This window comes from Carettochelys insculpta, chromosome 1 (genome assembly GCF_033958435.1).
Source record: "Carettochelys insculpta isolate YL-2023 chromosome 1, ASM3395843v1, whole genome shotgun sequence".
Taxonomy (NCBI): domain Eukaryota; kingdom Metazoa; phylum Chordata; order Testudines; family Carettochelyidae; genus Carettochelys; species Carettochelys insculpta.
Genome location: NC_134137.1, coordinates 268,148,470 through 268,173,923, shown reverse-complemented (window position 1 = coordinate 268,173,923; position 25,454 = coordinate 268,148,470). Strand labels below are relative to the sequence as shown.

General features: G+C 45.3%; 1 protein-coding gene across 2 annotated transcripts in view; it reads left to right on the top strand.

The window, feature by feature from the left end:
• PTN (pleiotrophin) overlaps positions 1-11,609 on the top strand; it is a 145,155-nt gene extending 133,546 nt beyond the window's left edge. For both annotated transcript variants that reach the window (XM_075006901.1, XM_075006910.1), the window contains one exon: positions 5,542-11,609. In XM_075006901.1, the coding sequence (XP_074863002.1) occupies positions 5,542-5,597 (56 nt within the window). In that variant the 3' untranslated portion in view covers positions 5,598-11,609. The remainder of the gene's footprint in view (positions 1-5,541) is intronic.
• The last annotated feature ends 13,845 nt before the right edge of the window (positions 11,610-25,454 follow it).

Sequence of the window (25,454 nt, the reverse complement as noted above, 5' to 3'; positions counted from 1 at the left end):
TGTTCACACAGTGCTTGCAGAGCTGGAAGTGGTCTGTAAGGGGCAGACAATACACACTGGGTTGCCTCCCCTGGCATCTTCTGATCAGTGCTGTGCGGTGGAGGGGGAGGGGTGGGAGAACTCAGGCTGCTGTTTGTGGGCAGTTAGCATGGGCAACAGCAGTGCAATAACTCTTCCATCCCAATTATCATTATCACTGGAAACATCTTAACAGATTACTGCAGAAGGCAGCCTGAGACCACATTAAAAAGCCTGCTAGGAAATGAAGGTTCTCGCCTTGTGTGCTGAAGCAAAGATCTTGCATCCGGTCTGTATCAAGGTGAATGCGATCCAGAGGGCTTCTCATGCCTGGGATAGGAACATGAAAAAAGTGACATCAGATACTGAGTATCCAGTGGATCTTTCCCCATGTCTCCTTGTTCAGCAGATATGGGGGAATGAGACCATAAAGGTTGCACATAACTTGCCATTGGCCTGTGAGTGTAGGGCTTCCTGGCGAGGGGTCAGCTCTGGCATTTCGACACTTCAGTCGCATGAGACACCCACAGGCAGGAAGCTAGTGTAGGACTAAGTTAGCAAGGTGGCATGATTCCTGTGTGGCTCCCTAAGCTGACTTGCTGTTGTATGACACAAATTTATTTTTCTACCCTGGAACTAGGAGGAGGCAGAGGATGGAAATGAGAATCACATAGCTGCAGAGCTGTGGGTTGAACAGCGGGAAAAGATGAATAAAATACAGTTCAAAGCAGCTTCCCGACTTGTTAACTGTGGAGAGGCTATAATCGCTAATCTCGTCAATAAAGAGTGGAGTGCAGCAGCTGTAAACAGCCATGAGCAGCGGTAACTAGTAGGGTCTGAATACATAGACTGACATTTTCAAACCCGACTGCCTAAAATTATGCTTGTAAATGCATGTTTAGATAGCAGTGTGGGATATTCAAAAGAGCCTAAGGCTTAGTTTACAGTTTACGTACCAGTCTAACAATTCAGTTCAGGGCGTGACTTTTTTTCTTTTAAATGAATACATTTATACCAGTGCGACTTCCAGTGTGGGCCATTGTACTGACACAATGGTGCATGATATTGATATAGTCTTTCTCCTTCTTGTGTGAGAATAAGGCCTTGTCTACAAAATGCTGCAGTGGCACTGCTGTAGCACTTCAGAGAAGACACTACTTACGCCAAGAAGAGGGTATTTTCCTGTTGGGGTAGGTAACCCATTTCCCCAAGGAGTGATAGCTCAGTCTGTGGGGGGAATCTGGGGACAACTAACTCACTCCTTTTCCTTCCTCTGTTTGTAGCAAATTTTAGTTGAACTCTGCAAAGTTTTCTTCTGCTTCCTCAGAGTCTGAATGGATTTTACAAATTCCAAGGCTCGTCAGACTGAGGGGAAGTAGCTGTTACTTTGCTCTAGTGGAAGTTGGGGAGAGAGAGACTGGTCTGTTCAAAGGGCCTGTGTGTCATTCTTGTGGGTGTGTAACACTCTGCCCTATCTTTGCCAGTTACTGTTTGGGCTCAGCCTGTACTCAACATGTACATCAGCATAGCTTCCTTTCTCAGAGGTGCGTAAATATCTGTACCCCCACAAGATGTAACTGTGCCAGCCCCCAGTGTGTGGAGCAACAGGCTGATAGAAGAATTCTTTAACTACTGCCTTGAAGGAAGACGGAATAACTAGGCTGAAAGGAGAACTGCTCCCAGGGGTGAAAGAACTAAAAGAACATGGTCCTGAAAACATTGTCATGGCCATCGCTGGAAACATGATCTTTCTGATCTCAGAGAGGTACCTTTGACAGATGCCAAAGAATATGCAGAATCTATAAGTGCAATTGTTGTTGAAACCAGTGCAAAGAACACTATTAACCTAAAGGAACTCTTTCAAGGAATTAGTCAACAAATTCCACCCTGGCACCCTCATGAAAATGGCAACAATGGAACAATCAAACTCAGAAAGCAGACTACACAGGCAGCTAGAGAGTGCTGCTGACCTAAAGTGGCCTGTTTTGATTTACTTGAAAAAATAAGATAAAATCCAGCATATGCATTGAGCAAAGGACTTCACAACCTCTCTGGCATGGCACCTTGCTTTGAAAGAAGTAATTTCGATGCTGTGTGAAAATAATAATGCAAGGATCAGAAACAGAAAAGATTGCAAAAACTAGATGCAGAATGCTCCCATAACAGTAACTAATGCCTTTCTTTGCTGCTGTTATGCTGCTGTAGCCTTACCCTTGGAATTAGACCTTGTCTACCCTAGAAAATTAGGTCAATTTTAATTACAGCCATTGAGGTGTGAAAAATCCACATGCCCGAGCACTGTAGCTACCTCTACCTAATCCCTGCTGCCAGCATAGGTAGAATCTACGCTGAAGCGGTAGTTTAGAGAAGCCCTTAGTTTATTCTGCAGGGTGGAAAGGGAGATGAAGTGAAACATGGATATGGGAGATTTGGGGATTTTGTGGTCTTCTGTTTTTGTCCCCATCCTGGGGTTGGCTACCCACTTTTTCTTTACTTACAAAGAAATAGGAGGTAGGATCTCCCCTTTAATTTTCCTGCTGATCATACTCTGAGCCAAATCCTAAACTGCTGTAAAACAGTTTGGCTTTATTGACTTCAGCGGAATGATGCAAATTTACCTCATCGGATGATTGCCAGATCATCAAATTTAATGATCCGATCAGAGTGAAGACTCATACTCACCCATCAGACTCTGGATACTCAAGTGCCAGTGAAGAACACCGACCAAAAAGCCACCTTGTGCTGTTCTGGCTTGGAAGCTGATATTTGGTCTGTGATTTCATCATGGGAATTTTTCTTGTAAAGCAAAGATGCTACCATTGTGATTTGATAAATAGTTGTGCCTAATGGTTAAAAGAGCCATGACTCCTCAGTTCTGTTCCTAATTCTCTCATTACTTGCTGTATAATCCTGGTCAAGAAGCTGTGTTATGCCTCTGCTTCTTTGTCTGTATATTGGGTATAATGTGCACAGTATTACATTTTACAGTGGCATTGGGAGGCTTAACTAATCTTTGCAAAGAGGTTTGGGATCCACCAATGAAAAATGTCATACAAGAGTAGTCCCAGTGTCATGCTGTCTGGAGTGACTCAGGACTGTGAACGTCAACCTCAGGCAGACTGTCAAAAAGGGGCCGAGACCGCAGACAAATGTGAACTTCCAAAGGACTACAGTAGCCTTATAACAGAGTCACAGACAGTGCCCTTAGGCACTGCGGCCTAACTTGCCAGCCAGGCAAGCTGTACTGTGTGATAAATAGTAACATCAAAAGTCACAAAATATTTAGATCGTTCCCAGTTCTAGTAGAACCATCAGTTACCCCAGGTCAACACTACCTGAGATCTTGGTGAACAAACTTTCTATGTCGGGCCCTACTTTTCACCCTGCAATTATCAGGTCCCCACCCTGCAACCCAAACTGTCTGAAAGCAAGCAGTGGTCTCCTGGAAGTGAGGTACCATGCTCTCAGCACTGGCAGAGGCTGCAGGGGCAGGGAGGAGGCAGTGGAGGCTGGGGGAACCAGTGGAGGCTTCAGGGAGCCAGGGGAGGGTGTGTGTGTGTGTGGGGGGGGGGGGAAATTGGTTGTGCCCTTTATGTGCCCCTTATGAAATTTCACACCTTCCTCCCGAGGGTGCACACCTTTGCACACCCCTGCCATAGATCTCATACTGAAAACAATATTTGTGGCTAGCTAATTCTGTAATAAACTAACTAAAGTTTTATTATCAAGGGAAAAAAAAAGTAAGAGAATTCTTTACAGGTCAGAGTAAGCAAACATCTATACACAAATCAGTTTCAGTGTGTGATTCAAAAGGTGACAGAGCTGTAGAAATCTGTCGGTTGAAAATGTCTCTGAGGACTAAGTCATGCCAAGCAGCATGGGGAACTTGTTTAGGAGTCTTTGTGCCTTTGAATCTCTTTCCTGCTGTCTGGATCTGTTTCTCCATGTTAGACATTTTTATCCCCTCAGCTCCAGATTTCAGACTCCTGGGATGAGTTCACACACAGGTTTCTCCTTCCTGGAGGGACTTAGGAAAGCAGTCAACAGCATCTCGGTCCTTGATGCTATATAATACCTCATTTGCCATCCCTGGGCCATGTTGTGTGGAAGGCGAGCATTTTACCTTAACTAATGTTTCTTTTCCTGTTTGATGAGTTACACAATTACCGAGGTTTACAATAGAAACACTCAATATAACTTCATAGCAGGAGTTGCTGCCATAGATCTTACTTATAATCACAGAGGTTATAAATGTGACCTAGACATGCTGCATCCTACAAGCATCTTATAAATTTGAAACACAGTCTTAGTAACTTAACCTCTGACACCTATTTTTATAATGCTAGCACATGGGTAAGCAAGACTGGTTTTGAGCTATGCATCTGTAAGGCTATCTCTACACTGCAGTCTTCTGTTGACAAAACTTCTGTCAACAGAAGTTTTGTCAACAGAGCAAGTGTCCAGGCTGCAGATCTGTCAGCAGAGATCTGCCAGTCAGGAGTGTTCTGCCAACATCCCTGTACGCCTCCTTCCATGAGGAAGAAGGGATGTCTCGACGGAGAGAGGGGGCCAGACTCTGACATTTGACCCCTTGTGAACGGGCCAAATTTTGGAAAAGCATCTCCTGGCAGAACTGTTGGCAAAAGATAAGCAAATGCATTGTGCAATTTTGGGTATCTTTTGCTGACAGTTCTCAGCAATCTAGACACATCCATAGTGTTCAGAAAGGCCTGGAGTCCTGGCATGAGCATCTGGTCTGCCAGCATCACCCCATGTACTTCCCCAAACTCCCAAACACTACGTGTTCATAATTGTTCGCTAGGCTATACTATGGATTTGATTTGTCTGTAAAGGACCAAGCACTTCTGTAGCATTGTAGAAATAATAATATGCCATAGGAACTTTCAGTTACACCATTACTGTAGGATAGGTACACACTGTAGCACACTCACCCAGTGCTAACCATGTGCTTCACACCCCTTTGTGATGAACTCTTAGGCGAGCATGGCCCAAACCAACAGTGGATTTAGTGTGTGTTTGAGCTTGGACTCCATTTTGAATATATGCCGTCACTGTCCTGAACAAAAAGGGGAACGTGGCATAACGGGTCAGAGAACTGACTGAGCTTTCTCACCACCTTCTGGAGTTGCTCTCACATTCAGAGAAAACCAGACAGGTAATGGGGGATGTGTGCAAAGCTTTTCTCCAGCTCTCCACTGAGCCATGAACTGGTTTCTCCAGAAGCTGCCTGCTGTTTTGTTATTTTCTAAGCAAGTCCCCAAGACAACGCTTTGCATGCCAAACGCAGTCAGCCAATCATATAGGAAAGGTTCTGCGTTGGGGAGACACCCCATGATCCCTCCCTTTTTTTATTTTTCTTCCTGGCTCTAAAAGAACAACTCTGACTCTTGTGACCATAGAGAAGGCAGAGGAGGCAGCTTCTCTTACCTGCCAGTCCGCTGAGTTAAGTGTTTTGTGTACTGTGGTTAGATACTAGAATATTTTTCTTTGTCATCTTGGCAGAACCCAAGAAGAAGAAAAAGGAAGGCAAGAAGCAAGAGAAGATGCTGGATCAATAGAAGCCATGCTGGGCAGCAGGAGAAAGGGACATCAGCAAGTGTGATCAGTTAACAGTTTCATTTATATCTAGATGGTTTACCCTAAAATTATTTATAGCTTAATTGTACAATAGGAGTGTATACACACACACACACACACACAATCCTTTTTTAAATGTTTACTCTAGTATTTTTTTAATGTATAACCCTAACGATATTTTAGAGGCCTACAATAAAGACGTGTAATTTCATTCAGAAAATTATTTCTATTGTATGTTGAACAATGTCGAGTATTTTAATGCATTTTTCCCTTGAGTCTTATTTTAGCTGTCAATCTGGACAAGTTACTCCATGCAGGCAGAGCACTGAGATGGTGGAAGTCAGTGGGGTGGGGCAATGGGTGGGCACAGGAGTCTGCGCACATGCCGCACTGTGTAGGACTGAGGCCTGTGGTCTGAAACAAAAAAGGGGCTCTTTTGGAGAACAGGATCTTTTAAAATTCTTCTTGTGGTCAGATGGCTGTGTGCAAGCTGTAGGTAGGAAGGGTTAGTATTTGCAGGCAAAAAGCAAGAAGGGAGTGAGACAGTAAGTATTCAGTTCTAGATACTACTGTTTAAAACCTTTTTGTTTCTGCCATTGGCAAGAACAGTGAAATCCTCTCTATACAAAACTGGGGTGGCAAAGTCCTCAGTTTTCACTGTTGCAAATTTCATACCCTTCTCCTCTCGATGCCCAGTCCCTCCACAGACTGAGATCCAGCTGGAGTGACTGGTCACTCCGCTTCATTCTTACTAACAGGGCAGTTCCCTGGCTCCCTGTCCCACATGCAGTACTGTCTAGGACTGAAGCCTTAGTTCTGATACAAAAGAGCTTTTTTTGGAGGAGAGGATCTTTTAAAAATCTTGCTACAGCTAGATGGCTGCCTGGAAACTGGGGATGAAGATGTGCTTGTCATAGTGAAACAGCACCAAAATTCTCTTTTTGTTTTCATGAAAAAATAAAAACAGAGAAGAAAGTTTCACTCTCTTTACCTGAAATCTTGCAAAAATACCTTCACCTTTCCCTCTCCCACTAGGGGAAAATATCCTTTTCAAGCAGGCCGGTTGGAGGCACTGGAATATTGTCCTACCCATCTGCCATGGAGCCTGCTTAGTGATTTCAGTTAGAACTGGTTGAGAGATGGTAGTTTCATCAGAAAAGTTGTAGATAAATGATTTTTTAAAATATGTCACAGAATTCTTCATATTTTTCCAGAAAACAAAAATAAGAAAACATTGTTTTTTGGGGAAAAATGTCCCCTTCATTTCCCCTTTTCTTTTATGCTGTAGAAAGAAAGGAAAGGTAAAAACCAAAAAAGGTTTTGTTTTTAATTTAGAACTTGGAAAATTTCAGTCCAAACAAAAAAGAATATAAAAAACATGTAAAAGGTATTTTTGGAAGGAGGGGAATATTAATTGAAAAAATTGACCAGCTGTAACTTTTATAATTTTATATTGGACCTGTCTTTTTGGTGATAGGAGGGAGGGCTGACCTTTCCTTGTTTTAGCCCACTGTTGCGATTGGCTGTGGCTCCCAGGGCAAAGGCATCTGTTACATGAACTAAAGTACTACACAAGTGGCCTCTGCAAGGTCCTATAAAGGACTGTGCTAGAGAGAAGGCTTTTTCACTTATGACAACATGCTGGTGAGGATTTGTAAAGGCTTTTAGGCAATTTTAATACCCAAATTCCGTTGAATTTGCGTTTGAAAACCCCAGCCTTATAGTACCAAGAATAGGATTTGGCTGCATAGGAAAGCAGAAATTTCTGTAGGGAAGGCCCATGGCCTGTGTTATACAAGGCAGACTCTCTTGTGACAACAGCCCCCTCTAGTCTTAAAACATATGACTCAGTGAAAACCTGCCAATGTCATTGGTTCTGCTCTGGTTGTAGTGGGGTCCACGTGGACAGATCACACTATGGGATTGACCCGGGCTTGTAGAAATGGTGGAGTCTTCCCTCCCCACTCCAGCACCTTACCACCACCATATTAAATAAACTCCTCCTGGTGCTCTCACAGGTTCTGGAGTAGAGAAGATGCTTTAGATTGTATCTTGCAAGGCAGAGGTTCTCACGCTGCTCCTCCTGTGGCAGGGGTTACTGGAACAATTTGTATAGTGGGGGTGCTGATGATGGAAAGGATGGCAATGATACATTTGTTATTCCTGCCATGGGGTTCGAGCAGCACCCTAATTCCAGCACCACTGGTCTGTGGCACCCTGCTTTCTCCCTTGCAGACTGTAATAGTGTGGGACATGTGCAGTTACTCTAAAGGAAGATGGTTTCAGGAGGGAAGTTAATTTTGTTTAATGGTGTTTCTACAAACAGATTTGCACAGCCTAGCTAAGGCCTGGTCTGCACTTACACAAGCATATTTATGCTGGCCAGGAGTGGGAAAAAACAGACGCCTGGTGACCATAGCTATGCCCACAAAACCTCCAATATAGATGCAGTCATCTCTGTGGCTGCAAGACTTCAAATGGTGTTGATGCTGAAAAGTGACCTCATAATGTATTTCCCTCACCTTGGTGCACAGCTATTCCCTCATCATTTGGCATCAGGTGATGGACAATTCCAATAAAGCCTGGTGCATTAATTGGTAATGATCCAGAGGAGAATGAAAACAGCCACCTAGTGTATAATATCCCAGCACTAACCAGGCTCTCAGCCTGAGCGTGGGCATGATAGATATTTCTGGTTTGTATAAGGGAATTCCTTCGAGAACTACCAGATTATTTTGTTCTTAAGATTAAAAGTTTTTTGGGGAAAGCAGCTGTTCCCTTGTTTTTCAAATCTTTGCTATCTTTGTGCATGAGTATCGTATCACATGGTTTTTATGTCTTCTGAACTGATGAGTTGCTGAAATTGCTCTGCACAGACATTCACTTCTGTGAACCTGCCAAGACTCTTTCCTGGAAATACTTGGATGAAATCTGGTATTTCAAAGCAAACCTCCCTGAGGTGTACATGGTGGGGGAAAAAGATGGGAAAGGGAAATCTTCCTTTTCTATCTTTCGAGCCCTGCAAGGAGGCATCTCCTGTGAGGCAGCAATAGTTTCCAAGGGTTGTTTGCTCACTAAATTCTGACTGAGTTTGAGGGCTTCCCTTTGAACTTCTTCTAGACTTCTGAAGGCATTGTTGGGGTTTCTCTCCAAACCTGAGTAAATGGTGATTGGACGTTTGAACCTGGAGTAACATTCTTGTGCCGGGGGAAGAGCTTTTGTTGAGGACAATCCAAAGGTCACTTCTGAGTGCAGCCACATAGCCACCGCTCTCTTCACCAGAACTCTTTAGTTCTTTCTACCTGGCCTCTTCATCCCCAGCACAGCAGCAGATTGCTGTTGCATTCAACCATCTTTGTTTCTTCCGGGAGCACAGAACTCTGGGATACAGTGGGTCGTAAGACCATTGTGAGCATTTTGTGAGTCCTGCACAGAATTAAGCTGAGAATTAATGGAACACTTGGAATTAGGAAGAGGCCATACATATTACTTGGGAAAATGGACTTGTTGGTGAAGCCCTTTTCTCACACCTTTTCTCTGGCTGGGGGATTTCTGTCAGAGTGGAATATACGCAATGGAAAGCTAGGGACTCCAGTGTAAGGGAGAACTACTCAAACTCAAAAGCCCACTTTCTCAAGGGTAAAGAATGAGGGGCTAGAATGTCAGGGGTGGTGAAAAACAGAGGAAGTTACATCTTGGAGAAATAAGCCCTTACTTATTCATCATTATTTTCATTTAGTGAAGACCTGGACCTCTTGCTCCTAATACCAGAAGGCTTGGACAGCTTTTGGAGGTGTTCTAGGGTGGCTGTGAGAAATCAAAAAGCTTCTTATTTGTCTACTACTTCCCTGCTTGCTAACTTAACTCTCCAAAAATTTCAACCTTGTCTCATTCCTGCTTCTTAAACTAAAAAGAGATCCTGAGACCAATTGGTTTCTTCCAGCCTTTGACTTCTGCAATGCTAAATGAGTTGTCTATGATGCAACTGTGCTCACATTTCTCTTATTAAAGTGACTGACAACAAGCTTCCTATTTTCAAAAGCAGCTGCCCATATTCAGTGTCCCAAACAAAGCCTGTTGAAGAGGTCATATACAATTCTAAACAGGGTAGGAGAAGTTTGCATATAGAAGGCTGCAGCTCTGAATTCCATGAGGTAAAGGTAAGAGAATTTAAAACCTACATTTCTTATCCATCATTACCTTCCTGTAATGAATTATAGAGTTTGAATCCCCTCATCCTAATCTGTGTTGCAACAAGGAAGCTATCTAGCTTCCCTGAGTGAATTGTTACACTTTCAGGCTACGTCTACACGTGCAGCCAACATCGAAATAGCTTATTTCGATGTTGCGACATCGAAATGGTCTATTTCGATGAATAATGTCTACACGTCCTCCAGGGCCAGCAACGTCGATGTTCAACTTCGACGTTGCTCAGCCCAACATCGAAATAGGCGCAGCGAGGGAACGTCTACACGTCAAAGTAGCACACATCGAAATAGGGATGCCAGGCACAGCTGCAGACAGGGTCACAGGGCGGACTCAATAGCCAGCCGCTCCCTTAAAGGGCCCCTCCCAGACACAGTTGCACTAAACAACACAAGATACAAAGAGCTGACAACTGGTTGCAGACCCTGTGCCTGCAGCATAGATCCCCAGCTGCCGCAGAAGCAGCCAGAAACCCTGGGCTAAGGGCTGCTGCCCACGGTGACCATAGAGCCCCGCAGGGGCTGGAGAGAGAGCATCTCTCAACCCCCCAGCTGATGGCCGCCATGGAGGACCCGGCAATTTCGACGTTGCGGGACGCGGATCGTCTACACGGTCCCTACTTCGACGTTGAACGTCGAAGTAGGGCGCTATTCCGATCCCCTCATGAGGTTAGCGACTTCGACGTCTTGCCGCCTAACGTCGAAGTTAACTTCGAAATAGCGCCTGATGCGTGTAGACGCGACGGGCGCTATTTCGAAGTTAGTGCCGCTACTTCGAAGTAGCGTGCACGTGTAGACACAGCTTCAGTGTGGTATAATGTAAGTGATTCAGACTTTCCAGGTTAAAGTGGAATGGCTTTGTCTCTTTGGCAATTTTTTTTTTTTTTTGTCACTTACGGGTCCTACCAGGAAAGCAAGAAACTACGAATACTCAGAGCTAGAAATTGGCTAATTAGGACAGCACTAAGAAGGCACAATACCCTTCAGAAACAACAGTGCTTAGAGAAACTTGAAAAGAGTGAATCCATGAGTTAAAATATATCTTTAAAATTTGTGGCACCATTTAAAAAAAAAAATGAAAGAGCCCTTTCTGTTGTGTAATGAATTAATTCTGAGCTCAATGACTTTACCAGGTACAATCCAGCAGAGGTTCATGGCCATCAACTTCATTGCTTTAGAGCCAGGAGCAGTCAAACAGAGTGCAAAATATTCTTCAAAGCAAAGGCTAAGATTGCAGTGTCAGAATGATGTTCTTTTCTCCCACCACCAAGTAGGCAACCGACTTCCTCAGAGAGGGATCCACACAAGTGTTTGAACATAGGAACGGCAGAGTGTGGGGCAGGAGACTGGAGAGGGGAACGGCTTATGTTACTGCAAACAATATTAAACCTCCCATTCCCTGTAGTTGTGGTGTAAAAAAATGTAAAAGAGAGTGAACAATAAAATAATAAATTACAGGATGAATATTGTGCTCAATTGATTTCCAATTATGTACATAAAACCTTACTTTATATGGTGTCTTTTCATTGGTTCTTTCTTCTTCCTTTTCTCTTTTGTTTTTTTTATATGTATATTGATTTTGTAAGCTAGCTGTGTGTTATCTTTTTGATATTTTTTAAAACTTGTACAAAAGCCATATATACACATTATATGATGAAAGCATTAATCCTGTAACATTCCTTAATGGTGCCCTTAGCTTGAACGATCATGGGAGGTCCTGGAGAATGTATATGTTTACTGATTGTATCCACATAATTTACTTGCTCTTAGTGGAGATAAAAATGATAAATAAACTAATGCACGGAGGAATGGCGGTGTCATCATCTGCTTGGTGAAACAATAGACAGGGACTTTGAAAGTCTCCTGAAAGACTTCCAAAGATTCTTGTGGTAGGGGGTTGGGGGAGAAGTGTCTTCCTTTGCGGGGTCAACTGGACGTCAACCTAGGAGTGTTGCATTTTTAATAACCCCCTTTTTGTATAAACTCTTAGGGCTTGCCTACACTACCACCTTCCTTCGAAGGAAGGATGGTAATTGGGGTTTTGGGAGCTTACTAATGAAGTGCTGCCGTGCATAGGCAACACTTCATTAAGCAAATTACACCCCCTGTGGCAACTTTGAAGTTTTAAACTTTGAAGTACTTGCACGCGTCTAGCTGTGGCCCACCCGCCGGTACTTCGAAGTGCCAGGGCAACTTCAAAGTACCCTTACTCCTCAAAATTTTGGTCATGTCTACGCTAGCCCCAAACTTCAAAATGGCCGTGCAAATGGCCATTTCGAAGATTACTAATGAAGTGCTGAAATACATATTCAGCACCTCATTAGCATGCGGGCAGCCATGGCACTTTGAAATTGCCACAGCTCGCTGCTGTGCAGCTCATCCAGACGGGGGTCCTCTTTGAAAGGACCCCGGGAACTTCAAAATCCCCTTATTCCTCTTAGCAGAGGAATAAGGGGATTTCAAAGTTCCTGGGGTCTTTTTGAAAAGGACCCCCATCTGTACGAGCTGCGTGGCAGCGAGCCGTGGCAATTTCTAAGTGCTGTGGCCGCCCGCATGCTAAAGAGGCGCTGAATATGTATTTCAGCGCTTTATTAGTAATATTTGAAATGGCCATTTGCACGGCCATTTCAAAGTTTGGGGCTAGTGTAGACACAGCCAAAAGTTTGAGGAATAAGGGGAGTTCAAAATTGCCCCAGCACTTTGAAGTACCAGCGGGTGCGCCATGTCTAGCCACGTGCCGGTACTTCGAAGTTTTAAACGTCAAAGTTGCTGCGGGGGGTGGGGGGGCGGGATTTGCTTAATGAAGTGCTGCCTATGCACAGCAGCATTTCATTAGTAAACTCCCAACACCCTAATTACCATCCTTCCTTTGAAGGGAGGTGGTAGTGTAGACAAGCCCTTAGAGTCTTTATTTGCAGCAAGAAGCCTGGACACATAGCAGAGATTGGTGGCTCCTCTGTAGTCATGTGCACCTAGTCTGAAAGCTGTCTTCTCAAAATCCCCTTCATTTCTCAATCCTGTAAAAGGGAAGTACTTTATTAACACACCCACTTAAATATCTAGAACATAGACATGACTGAGATGTGGGAAAGATGTTTGGAACCGTCTTTCTCATGGTCTTAAATGGGAATATGCACTTTCTCAAGAATGGAATCTCCTCATCAGTCTTTTTCTGCCATGTCTAATTCCCACTATTTTCTTGAATAATCAAAACTTTTGAATACTTCCCCACCCGCATTTTTCCTACTGAAATTGGCTGGTCCATTCCTCACTGACACAAGAGGAGGTGGTGTGGATGTAAGCCCTAGTCCAAGCTGGTTGTTGGCTCGATTGGTGATACGTCTAGGAAGAGTAGATGGGATTCTAGAATTGTGTGGAAGACCATGAGCAACTATTGTAAACTGTGAAGACTGTCAGTATATTCATGAAATCACTACAGGGGTTGGCAACCCCAGCCCAGAAAGAAATCAGCTACCCACTTTTATTTATTTATACAATAAGAATTCTCTTCCCATAATCCTAATTTACATTGTGAGAATGGGAGCAAAGAGGGAGTTAGAGTAGTTTTAAGCTACTTTTGTGCTGCCTGTATTCTGGAGCTATTCAGGGGTCTAACCAGGGGTAAACTAAAGCAGCCTCAGACGGTTTTAACTTGTGCTTTACTTCCTATGTCCTCCAATGCAAGACACTGTGGTCACACACCTTCCTTCCACCAAACATGCTCACTATGGCTACGTCTACACGTGAAGCCTACATCGAAATAGATTATTTCGATGTAGCAACATCGAAATAGGCTATTTCGATGAATAACGTCTACACGTCCTCCAAGGCTGGCAATGTCGATGTTCAACTTCGACGTTGCGTGGCACCACATCGAAATAGGCGCTGCGAGGGAACGTCTACACGCCAAAGTAGCACACATCGAAATAAGGGTGCCAGGCACAGCTGCAGACAGGGTCACAGGGCGGACTCAACAGCAAGCCGCTCCCTTAAAGGGCCCCTCCCAGACACACTTGCACTATACAACACAAGATACACAGAGCCTACAACTGGTTGCAGACCCTGTGCCTGCAGCATGGATCCCCAGCTGCCGCAGCAGCAGCCAGAAGCCCTGGGCTAAGGGCTGCTGCCCACGGTGACCATAGAGCCCCGCAGGGGCTGGAGAGAGAGCATCTCTCAACCCCCCAGCTGATGGCCGCCATGGAGGACCCGGCAATTTCGACGTTGCGGGACGCGGATCGTCTACACGGTCCCTACTTCGACGTTGAACGTCGAAGTAGAGCGCTATTCCGATCCCCTCATGAGGTTAGTGACTTCGACGTCTCGCCGCCTAACGTCGAAGTTAACTTCGAAATAGCGCCCGACGCGTGTAGCCGCGACGGGCGCTATTTCGAAGTTAGTGCCACTACTTCGAAGTAGCATGCACGTGTAGACACAGCTTATGTCATATACATAGCTGGCAGAGAGCCCTGATGTATCTTCGCACCAGTGAGGTGTCCCACTGAACAGAAGAAATTCTCAGAGGGCCTTTTTAAGCCCCATTTATCTCAACAGAGTGGTATAATGGAATCATGGGCTATGTCTACATGTGCCCCAAACTTCGAAATGGCCATGCAAATGGCCATTTCGAAGTTTACTAATAAAGCGCTGAAATGCATATTCAGCGCTTCATTAGCATGCGGGCGGCAGCGACGCTTCGAAATTGACACGCGTTGCCGCCACGTGGCGCATCCAGACGGGGCTCCTTTTCGAAAGGGCCCCGTCTACTTCGAAGTCCCCTTATTCCCATGAGCTCACGGGAATAAGGGAACTTCGAAGTAGGTGGCGTGCTTTCGAAAAGGAGCCCCGTCTGGACGCGCCGCGCGGCGGCAAGGCGCGTCAATTTCGAAGCGCTGCTGCCGCCCGCATGCTGATGAAGCGCTGAATATGCATTTCAGCGCTTCATTAGTAAACTTCGAAATGGCCATTTGCATGGCCATTTCGAAGTTTGGGGCACGTGTAGACACAGCCATGGTGTGCAATGTGAATCAGGTTCTGAGCTTCTAACACATTTTGGCTAGATCTATGCTACATTTCCCTTTTGAAAGGGGAATGCAAATGAGGGAGATCAAAAATGCAAATGAAGTTCTGATTTACAAATCTTGCACTTCATTTGCATAATCTCACAAGATCATGTTTTCCGAAGAGACTTTTTCTAAAGCAAAAACAGCTTTGTAGATGGGGTTTCTTTGAAAATAAACCCCATTTTCTAAAGAGCCTTCCTTCTGCACACACTATAGGAAGAAGGATTCTTTTGAAAACAGGATTTATTTTTGAAGGAATGCCATCTACACAGCTGTTTTTGCTTTTGAAAAAGTCTCTTCTGAAAGCACGATTGTGTGAGATTATGCAAATGAAGCACGAGATTCATAAATCATCACTTCATATGCATGTTTGATCTTCCTCATTTGCATTCCCCTTTCGAAAGGGGAGTGTAGTGTAGACATAGCCCTTATGACATTTATCACTAGAAGTTGCTTTTCACACTGTGTAAATTACATAGGCCAATGAACACATTAATAAGATGTGGTAGTGAGGGGCATAGTAGCCAAGGGGTACTTTTAGTCAAAGTTTGTGGATGTTTTATATCATGCCTAACAGCCTCAGTTCTTAAGTAGGGTAAAATAAAGGTAATCAAAGCTCATGCTTTGTAGCAACAGCTGATTGCCACAGAGAAGAGAAATTAATACTCTCCCTCTCCTTCCCATGTACAATATTTCTCAGCTGACTAGTTACCCAGGGGTGAAAAGGATGACCACCTACAGGCAAGATGCTTGACTAGCAGGACCATAGGTCTGACTGAGAGTGGCAAGTCTGACGTTCAATTTAGAAACCATATTCATGGCATTCCTGGATAAAAGTACAGTCTTACTCAAGGATGTATGCTGTATTCTCTTAAAGTTATACTACACCTCAAACTACCACCAGCCCTGTAAACCATAGAATGGTCTCAATTTTGCATGAATGGCCCATGCCAAATAGAAAGGAAGCCATAAGGGGAGAGTGATTTGCTAAAAATTGTAACTCTGAAGTAGTAAATAAGTTTAGAATTAATGAACAAAAGCCAGCCAGGACACTGTGAAAAAAATGTACATGTGCCCACCCCCACTGTCCACAGAGTCTCTAAAAATCACTACTTTGGCCACAGGGCATCGTTAGAGAGTGACACAATGTGTCCTTGCCTTGTGGGATCAACGTGCCAGTCCCCAAATTAAACATCAGTTGTTATTGTCCGGTGGTGCTCATGACCCCAGAGACCTGTATTGGTGCTTTCTTAATGTTTCACAAGTCACTGCTATGCAACTAGCGTTGCTAAACACACACTACTCAGGAAGTGAAGTGAGGCTGAGGGGACAGGACATGAAAGCCAGCAGTACGTCATAACTTGCCTATTGTAAGAATCTGAAATACAGTCTAAACCTATTGTTTGCTGTGCTCTTCTACAATGTCAAAAAGCCTATTGCTGACCTAATGAAATTATTTGAAAATGTATGCTTAGTTATCTCAGGAAATATGAACTATCCCCATTTTAGAGATGGGAAAACTGAAGGACAGGGGAATTAAGACACTTACTTAAGTTCACATAGTAAGTTCCTAGTAGACCTGGAAATAGGTTCCAGATGTCTAAACTCCTATTCAGTAACAAACAAACAAAACCTTCTTCTAGGCAAGGGTATCTTCATTAAGCTTCATTTCTCTATGGGAAGGAATTTTGCACCAGTTGAGTAGAGCCCTTTTTCAGTTTGACAATTCATTTAGAATAAAAATCAAACTATGTCTGTGAAATGGATATAGGGTGCACTCCAAAAGATTAAAACTGGAACTGGAAGTCTGTTTAAGGACGTGAGGTGCATATTATCTTTTTAATTAGGGGAAAGAGCTACAGTAATATAAGGACAAAAAGGATAATGAGAGAGGGCACAGAGAAGATGGGAGGGATAGAAAAGGGGACAAAGTACGGACATAAAATGGAAATGTACAAAAATGTTTGTAAGGGAGCCAGAAGCCAAATTTAACTTTCAATAGTTAGAAATGTTTGAGAACATTTTACCAATTGAAGACTAAGGCTGTACTGGTTTAAAACAACAGACTGAAAGTGAAGTGAAGAAAATGATACATACTATATTATATACTATACTTATAGTGCCCCTTTAAATCAGGTGTATGTGGGTGTGAATAAAATGTGGGACATTTAGAGTAATGAATAAAGACCAAAGATACAAGTTGTAGAAAACTGATAAGGGAAGCAAGGAGCAAAAAGGAGAAATCTATGTCCAGCAGAGTTAAGAACAAAAAGAACACTTTTTTATTTATTTATTTTTATTAGGAGCAAAAATAACCGAGACAGTATACTGATCTATTACTATATGGAAATGAAGAATTGTCAAAATACTGCAGAAAAGGCAGAAGCATTCCATAAATATTTTTATTCTATACTTTAGTGGGGAAGACAGGTGTATAGTCATCTATAACATCCTAGCATTGTGGGGGAGTGGGGGCATGGCGTTAAACAGTAGTAAAGTTACACATTTTAAAATCAGAAGTTCAGGTTAACTTGCATCCATGAGATTTACAAGAGATGGCTGGACCATTAATGTCGGTTTCAATATTCTTGGAACCCAGCGAAAGTGTCAAAACTGGAAGAAAGTGAATGTGCCAGTATTTTAAAAGGGTAAATGGGATGGCCTAATGACTATAAGCACTAGGAAAGCACAATACCTTTGTAAAACAACAATGCTTCAGGGCTAACGAATGCATAAACAGGAATCCGAGCAGCTGTAGATATTGCACTCCTGCATTTGACACTGGTGTGACTGTTTCTGGAATACTATAGCCAGTTCTAATTACCGCAATTCAAGAAGGATGATAACACACTGGTATGGGTCCAAAGAGCCACAAGAATTATTAGAGGTTAAAAAACATGCCTTATAGTGACAGACTCCACTCCAGGAGCTCACTCTATGTGGCTTAGCAAAGAGTACGTTAAGGGGGTGCTTGGTTGCAGTCTATAAGTACCTACATGAGAACAAATATTTGATAATGGGATTTCCCATATACCATCATCCAATGGCTAGGAGCAGAAGTTAATAACTAGAGCAATCAATTAACATGTGTTAACACCTGCAATTAATGCAGGATGGAGATAACACATTAAAAATTAATGCATCAGTTGCAGTTGTTAACTGTTAATTGACAGCCCTAGAAAAAAGCAATTACTGGCCCTGTGATTTCAAGTTGGGGGTGGGAGAATGGGTGTAGCCCAGTAGCTGTGAGCCTGGTGTGGGGACACCAGCCATGGTCCGCCCAGCAGCTGTGGAAACCCTGACCAGGGGCAAGCCCGTGGCTGGGAGCTGGCTGGAGCATGCAGCCCAGCTTGCAGCTGCAGGAACCTCGGCCGGGGGCAGCCCCATGCCTGGCAGTAGCTGGGGCACAGAGCCGCCCTGCTGGCAGCCCTGGAGCAGCAGGGACTGTGGGAACCCGTGCAGCCAGTAGGGCCATGACAACCCCTACAGCCTTGCAAATAATCACACAAGTAACCACACAATTACTGGCAATTAATTTTTTTAATTACTTAACAGCCCGAATAAGAACATTGAGATTGCTAAATTTTTTAGCAACGAGGGTGCTTAACCTTGGCAACAGTTGACCAAATGTTGTGGTGTATTTTCCTTCCTGGGAAATGTTAAAATCAAGATTGCATGTTTTTCTAAAAGCTTAGCTCTAGGAATTCTTTCAGAACATTCTGGGTCTCGCTCTAAAAACCGTCTCTTCAGATGAAAAAAACACATCACCTAATAAATTTGTTGGTCTTTAAGATGATACAGTATTGCTTGTTATTGCTGTAGCTGCAAACTAACGTGGCTATCCATCAAAGACTGTTCTAGGTCTGTGCTGTACAACAGGTCAGATAAGATGATCACAGTGGTCCTTTCTGTCCCTGGAGCATATGAATCTATAACATGGAGTGACCTTGTCTTCCTTCGGTGGGTATATGTCCAAGAGAGCTTTGAGACTGCTACCACCTAATGGCTAGTGGACCGGGAGCTTAAACTCAAGCAGAAGCTCCCACCAGGTGTATCATTGTGCAAACAGGAAGTTGATGGGGCAAGGAGGCCTGAGATGCTGTTCCATATCCTCTGAGGCTAGATATTCTTAAATGGATTTGCATTCCCCTATGGAGTGGGTTTTGACTATATTTTGTGGGTCACTTGCTGTCTTCAGCCTTAATGTTTCGATTCTTGATAGAAAGCAAAGGACATAGGCCATGATCCTGTAAATATTTACATGTGCTTACCTTTACACACTAGCAGTCATCTCACTGACCTCAACAGGGGAGCTCGCAGTGTGCATCATGAAGGACATGGGTAGCTCTTGGCAGCAGCAGGGCCTCATTTACTGTTAGATTGACACTAACTACAAAGTTTCTGACACATTTCTACCAACACCTGCTGTTGAAAGGCCTCACATCATGGCCTGCAGAGCTGGAGTGTGGCAAAGACAAACCATACAGCCCCTGTGATAAAGACTGTTTTGTAAGCAGTTGGCTTGGACTTGGGTCTGTGTTTCATCAGTGCCGCTCACCCACTTATCAGCAAAGTGCCCTATTTATCGCGGGGTGACTAAAAAGACGAAGCTATTTTATTTTAGTGCAGTGTAGTGTATGGCAGGAACTGTTCTGCAGTCTTAGGGTTGGTGTAAGGATTGCAACAGAACAGAGAGAACGATGGGCACTAACATAAAAACTCCAGAAGGTTTCACCCGACTCTGTAATGTTAAATGATGTGCCTTACAGAACCCATGGCTTCTACTACAGAAGAGTGTTGAAAACCCTCATTTTATAAGAGGAAAAATGTTTATCATTATTATTATTATTAACTTAGCAACTTTCATCCATGGTGTTCAAAGCAGTGTACATATATTAGTTAGTTTCAAGGGAGTATTTTAATACTCATTTTTCAGAGCGCTGGAGCCATGAGAGGTTACTGTCAGTGATCCAAGAGCACAGAGTGTATTTATTGTAGCTCTGAAAATTTAACTCTGACACCCCCGCTCTAAACAGTAGTCAACTAGATCTCTAGTGCTATGGTAAAAGATGGGAGAATCTATTTATAACTTCTTCCTAAAGGGGCCAGAAAGAGTGTCATGAGCTAAACAACTGAGGAAAGTAGTGAACTGATATGGAGAGAACCAATGGCCAAGATAGAGCACAGGAGGGTAAAAGTCAAAAGGAGCTGAATGCCCTGTCACAGAAGCTGTTCAAGGATCCTTTTCTTCTTTCAGTACAGCCATTGCATTGTCATTTCTGTGAGGAGAATCCAAGCTGTCCCCTGCAGACATGAAGCAAAAGAGGGCAGAAAGTCCTTTTCTGATGTCATCTCAGCTCAGGATGGAAAGGAAGAGGCAGAGAAGGATTCTGCCATTAGATGCCTTGGATGGTCAGGAAGTACAGCTCTTTCTGTCGTTCTGCTTTCTTTGTGGGACACGACAGGTGTGACAGGGCATTCCTGCCAGGACTGACTCCGGATAATTGAGTCTTCTGGACTTTTGTGTTTCGCCGCTGCTCTGTGACCTGCACAAAGCCACTGGAGCAGCAGAGAAATGAGTCCTGTATACAAGAATGCTAAACAGGATGCCTTTGAGAGGGGAATAAAGATGATTTGGAAACAGCTTGGAGGGACTCATTCCATAGCTAGAAATTCTTTACCTCTATTATATTGAGGAGCTTGATCCCACGAGGTTTCTGGACATCTCATGTGAGATCCAAACGCTGCTCATGTTCATGAGAGGTCCCAAGGGGGATTTAGCCAAGGGCTTGTTTAGAGCTTTTGAAGCATTTGGGGCTAAAGGGACATTATAAATCTTTTATCTTGCCGTCCTTATCAGGCCCTCAAATGCCCGGCCCTGTCTCTCACTTCCTCTCAGATTGGCACAGGTTACTTTTTGTCAGACTAACATGCTCCCCCACCCCCATCCATATCTTCTGTTCAAATGACAAAGACTCTGAGCCAAATTCCTGGCATGTGAGAACCTTTGTCGGGACGTGTGTGTGTGTGTGTGTGTGTGTGTATATATATATATATATATATATATCTGTTTAGACTTAAGCTCTGTGATTTCAGCGACACTCATGAAGTGTGATTGCTAAAGGAAGGAAGCCTGGAATAGCTCGTGGCAGAATTCATGGATGTCCCAAAGGGGCAACCCACCTCTAGGAAGGCCTGTGCAAAGCTAGTGAGGCATGTGAATCACAGTTGACCAGGGGTCCATGGACTTTCAGGGCTTTGTGAGTGTTATTCAATTTACATTAACTTATTCTTGTCTCTCCTCACTCTGCTGCTAGTTCTGCTGGATGGGTTGCTGCAGTGCAAGCATACCCATCGTTCATTGAAGGTTGACCCCAGGGTTTCACTGGAGTTTGGTGGGGGGTGAATCCAGGATCTTCAGAAATCAATCATGAGCCTCTACAGCTGAACCTAAAGGCTAAGTGGCCCAGATTATTGTTGGTATTGAGATGCCTACAGGGGAGTTGACAACTTCCAGGGGCCTGCAGGTAAGGTGGGAGGGACCCTCCACATCCCTGGAAGGGGTGTGGCTGGGGCTTCCAGCCATCAGCACCACTCAGAGCATGGGGCTGGGCCACCGCCAGCCCTCAGATGTGTGTGAGCATGTGGTGTAGCGCTCTGGTGACAATTTAAAGGGCCCAGGCCACTGCTGCTGACACCATAGAAGTGGTAGTGACTAGGAGCGATGGGCTCCTTTGACTCACTGGGCCCTGGGGCAATTTCCTCCTTTGCCCACCCTGCTGGCATAGCTGGGCACCCAGCTCCTATTGATTTCAATGGAAGTTAGGCACCTGAATATTTTTGAAGATCTGGACCTAAGTACCCAAGCTGGCAGCTGGAGGCGAGTCATATTCTTTGTGAATCTGAGATAGCAGAAGATGTATAACAAATGCTGAGCAATGGGTAAAATGAGCTTACTTCTCCAGCCTTCTTCAGCAAGCGTAGCTCTGCCTCAGCCTAGGGAGGCCACCTCCACAAGAAAGCCAACCTATCGGCTGAGGCCTCCAAAAAAGTTACCAACTAGTGCCAGTAGTGCTAGCAGCAACTGGGATGTGGCCATCCTGAACAGGCTCTGTATCACCTTGTCATTGGTTTTTACTCAAAGGCTGCATGGTAGATTGATCCTGAGTAATGGGGTGTGTGATTAGGGGGACTCTGAGGCAGTGTAGATGTGGGGGAGACAGGACCTGAAGAAGCAACTAGACGTCACAGCAGTGACTTGTAAAAGGTTGAATAGTTGAAAAGATTGGGGAATTCATGAGTTTTGCACGTTCAGGAAACTGTCAGATAGCAGCTCCTGCTTTTCCTGCCTTTGTTCATAGAAGGGAACTTCATTTTGAATTGACAGCTCTAAAGGGAGTTCAACTCTCTGGTGTGAATTGCCATGGTTGCTATCGCTAAGGCTCATATACTCCATCAATCTTGGTGGGCACAGATCTCAGTAGCCTGATAGTGTACTTCCAAGTAGAGAGAGGCTTCCTAAGCAGTCAGGGAAGAGAAAAAAGGGCTTTGCAGATGCTGTGAACAGAGTTGTGTGAGGAAAGAGTCTCCTAGGAAAGTAAAGCAATAAAGAGTTAAGATTAAATGGGACTTAACAGTGGAATTTACTCCCATTAGATGAAGGTAATCCTGTCCTTGAGACAGCGAGTTAGATCCTCAGCTGGTGTAAACTTGCTACCTTGACTTTGGTAGATTTGCACTGTTTATACCAACTGACAATCTGGCCTGAGATTGTGGTAGGACAGAGAGTGATCTAAGGAAAGCAAAGGAACCCCAGGGTAAATTATAAAGGCCATGGCAAAAGTAATCATGTTACAGACTATGTGTCACCTGAAAGGATGATGACATAGATTAAACCCTACTTGCTTTCAGTCGTTTAGTTAAGCTTTGCCTTTTGGTGTTGAACATAAGCAATATACTTAAACACCTACTTGTAGCCTGGCTTCAAATTCACTGTGTAGCTTCCATGAACGATGTGGTTGAATCAGTCATGTTCTATGGATCTGGTAGCACTCACATGGGTAAATGTATATTTTGAAAGTAACTCTGTCATGGGCCAGGAGCTCCCGTGTAGAAAACCAAGCAGTGATGAGGTGGGAGATTCTAGGTTGCTAATTGATATTGTTATGTAGTCTACTAAAAAGCATGGCTGGGCTCTGTGCTTGTTTTCCTGGAAAAGTAATACATTCTGGCTTAGACTTCATATTTTATGAGTTTCTGCGGAGGAAGGTAGGCAAGTGAGCTTTGTGTTGTCTCTGCCATGCAAAACTGGCCCCTTCCACACATCTCAGCTCTCCTTCATGCCTCCATTACATTTCTTGGCCCCTGTGGTCTCTCCTAAGCTGTGTTGCCATCCCTGCTAGAAGGATGAGCCACCCACATATGAGGGAAATGTCAAATGGGAGATGGAAATTGTGGGGGACAAGGTCCTGGAGTCTCTCACTCCCAACAGACGCTCACCCCCAGTTGTGATCAATCATCAGTGACAGATATAGAAAGAAATAAAGCTGCTGTTCTGCATCAGGTTGCATTCTCAGCGCTGTAACTCCCCCCCCACCCATAACCTTTAAAACCTTCACTGTGTACAATGTCATGGGGCAAAGAAACAGTCACAAGTTCATGTAGGCAGAGTCCCCACCTTTACCAAGCTCTAACAACTGGATATGGTGCTGGTGATGGAGGTCACCAAAGGGACATCCCTCGCAACACCACTTCTATTTATAGTCCCAGAAGGGACACAGTATGGAGAACTGTGGGCAAAGCTTCCCCTTTGCTGCCTTATCAATTTGCTGTAGCCACGCTCTGGGGAGGGTGAGAGGGCTGTTCACGGCCAGTGCCCATGGAGTTCTGGCCACTCACTCCATTGCAACCAGAGTCAAAAAAGGCAAGCGATGGGGGAAGGGCAACTGGCAGAAGTTTTACTGGTTGGCCCACACGCTTTTCCAAAACCAAAGGGAAAAGAGAATTTCAATTGGAAATGGAATGCACATTGTCATTTGGTTTCAGACAGGCCTGCTGAAAGGGAGGGGCGAAGGGGGAAATTGCCCCAGGGCCCAGCATTTCAAAGGGGTCCAGGTCTCTGGCCACCACCACTGCCTCAGCAGCCAGAGGCCTGGGCCCTTTAAATTGCCCCGGGAGCACTTGTCCACAAACTACAGGCAGTACTAAAGGCTGGGGAGACACATACCATGCTCTGGGCAGCACTGGAGGTCAGGCACTGCCAGCGCCCAGGGACACCACTGAGGCCAGCAGGACGGGCACGGCACTGCTGGAGCCAGGGGATGGCCCCCGTGGACCCCCAGTTCCTGGCAGCTCTCCGGTGGCAGGTGGAGGTGGCCAAGGAGTGGCTCCGCTTTGACAGGGAGGAGTCCACCTGGTGCCGGGCGGCATGGCAGGCGTTCATGGGCGTCTTCTGGGACACAGCCAGGTCACTCTGGGTGGCTGTCACCTGGCTCTCAACCCCGCCGCCCCCCCCCCACCGCCCCACCTGCCTCGCTCGCTGCCCCACCTGCCTTGCCCACCGCCCTGCCTACCCTGCCTGCCGCACCACCCGCCGTGCTGCCTGCTGCCCTGCCTGCCAGCCCCCAAGGACTGGAGCCCATTGGGGCTGAAGACCAGCCAGTGGAGGCATCCTGGACATACTTACCAGTCTTCTGGGCCCTCAGCCTGCTGTGCTGGGGACTGCGGACAGGGGGGTGCAACCCATACCCGCCAGGGGTTGTGCCCCTCTACTCCCACCCCAGATTGATGGGCCAGCAGCCGAGCCATCCATTGCCCCCTGCATTTGTATATAGTGGTCCCCCTTGTATATAGTTGTCCCCCTTTGTATATTGGTTTCAGTTTTTGTTGTGCACATAAGACAGTTTATCAATATTCAGTAATACACAGTTTTATTTTCCAAAGAACCTGAGATGTGTGCTTGTTGGGGGGGGGGGATGGTGTGCAGGCGGTGTGGGTGAGGTGGGGGGACGGTGTGTGGGAGGCCCTCCGGGAAAGGCCAGGGAGGTGCTCAGGGGTCCCCCTGATCAAAATGGGCCTGCAGGGCCTCATAGACCCATGTCTCCTCACGGTGGACCTGGCAACTGGGTGTGGCAGCCAGCTGGGGGAAGCCCGTGCCAGCATCAACTGACCACCCCTGGACAAAGGCCTTCGCCTTGCTCTCAGCAATGTTTTGGAGCATGCAGCACGCGCCCACAACCTGGGGGATGTTCTGGAGGCTGATGTCCAGGCGGGCAAGGAGGCACCGCCACTGGCCCTTCAGGCAGCCAAAGGGCCTCTCCATCACCTGGCAGGTGTGGTTCAGTTGGCCGTTTTAGTGCTCCTGGCTGGCGGTGAGATGGCCCGTGTATGGGTGCATGAGCCAGGGCTGGAGGGGGTAGGCTGCATCCGCCACGAGGCAGAGGGGCACGGTGGTGTCCCCTAGAGGGAGATCCCTCTGGGGGATGTAGGTCCCTGCCTCCAGCCGGTGGCACAGGCCCAAGTTCCTAAATATGTGGACGTCATGTGTACAGCTGGGCCAGCCCATGTAGAC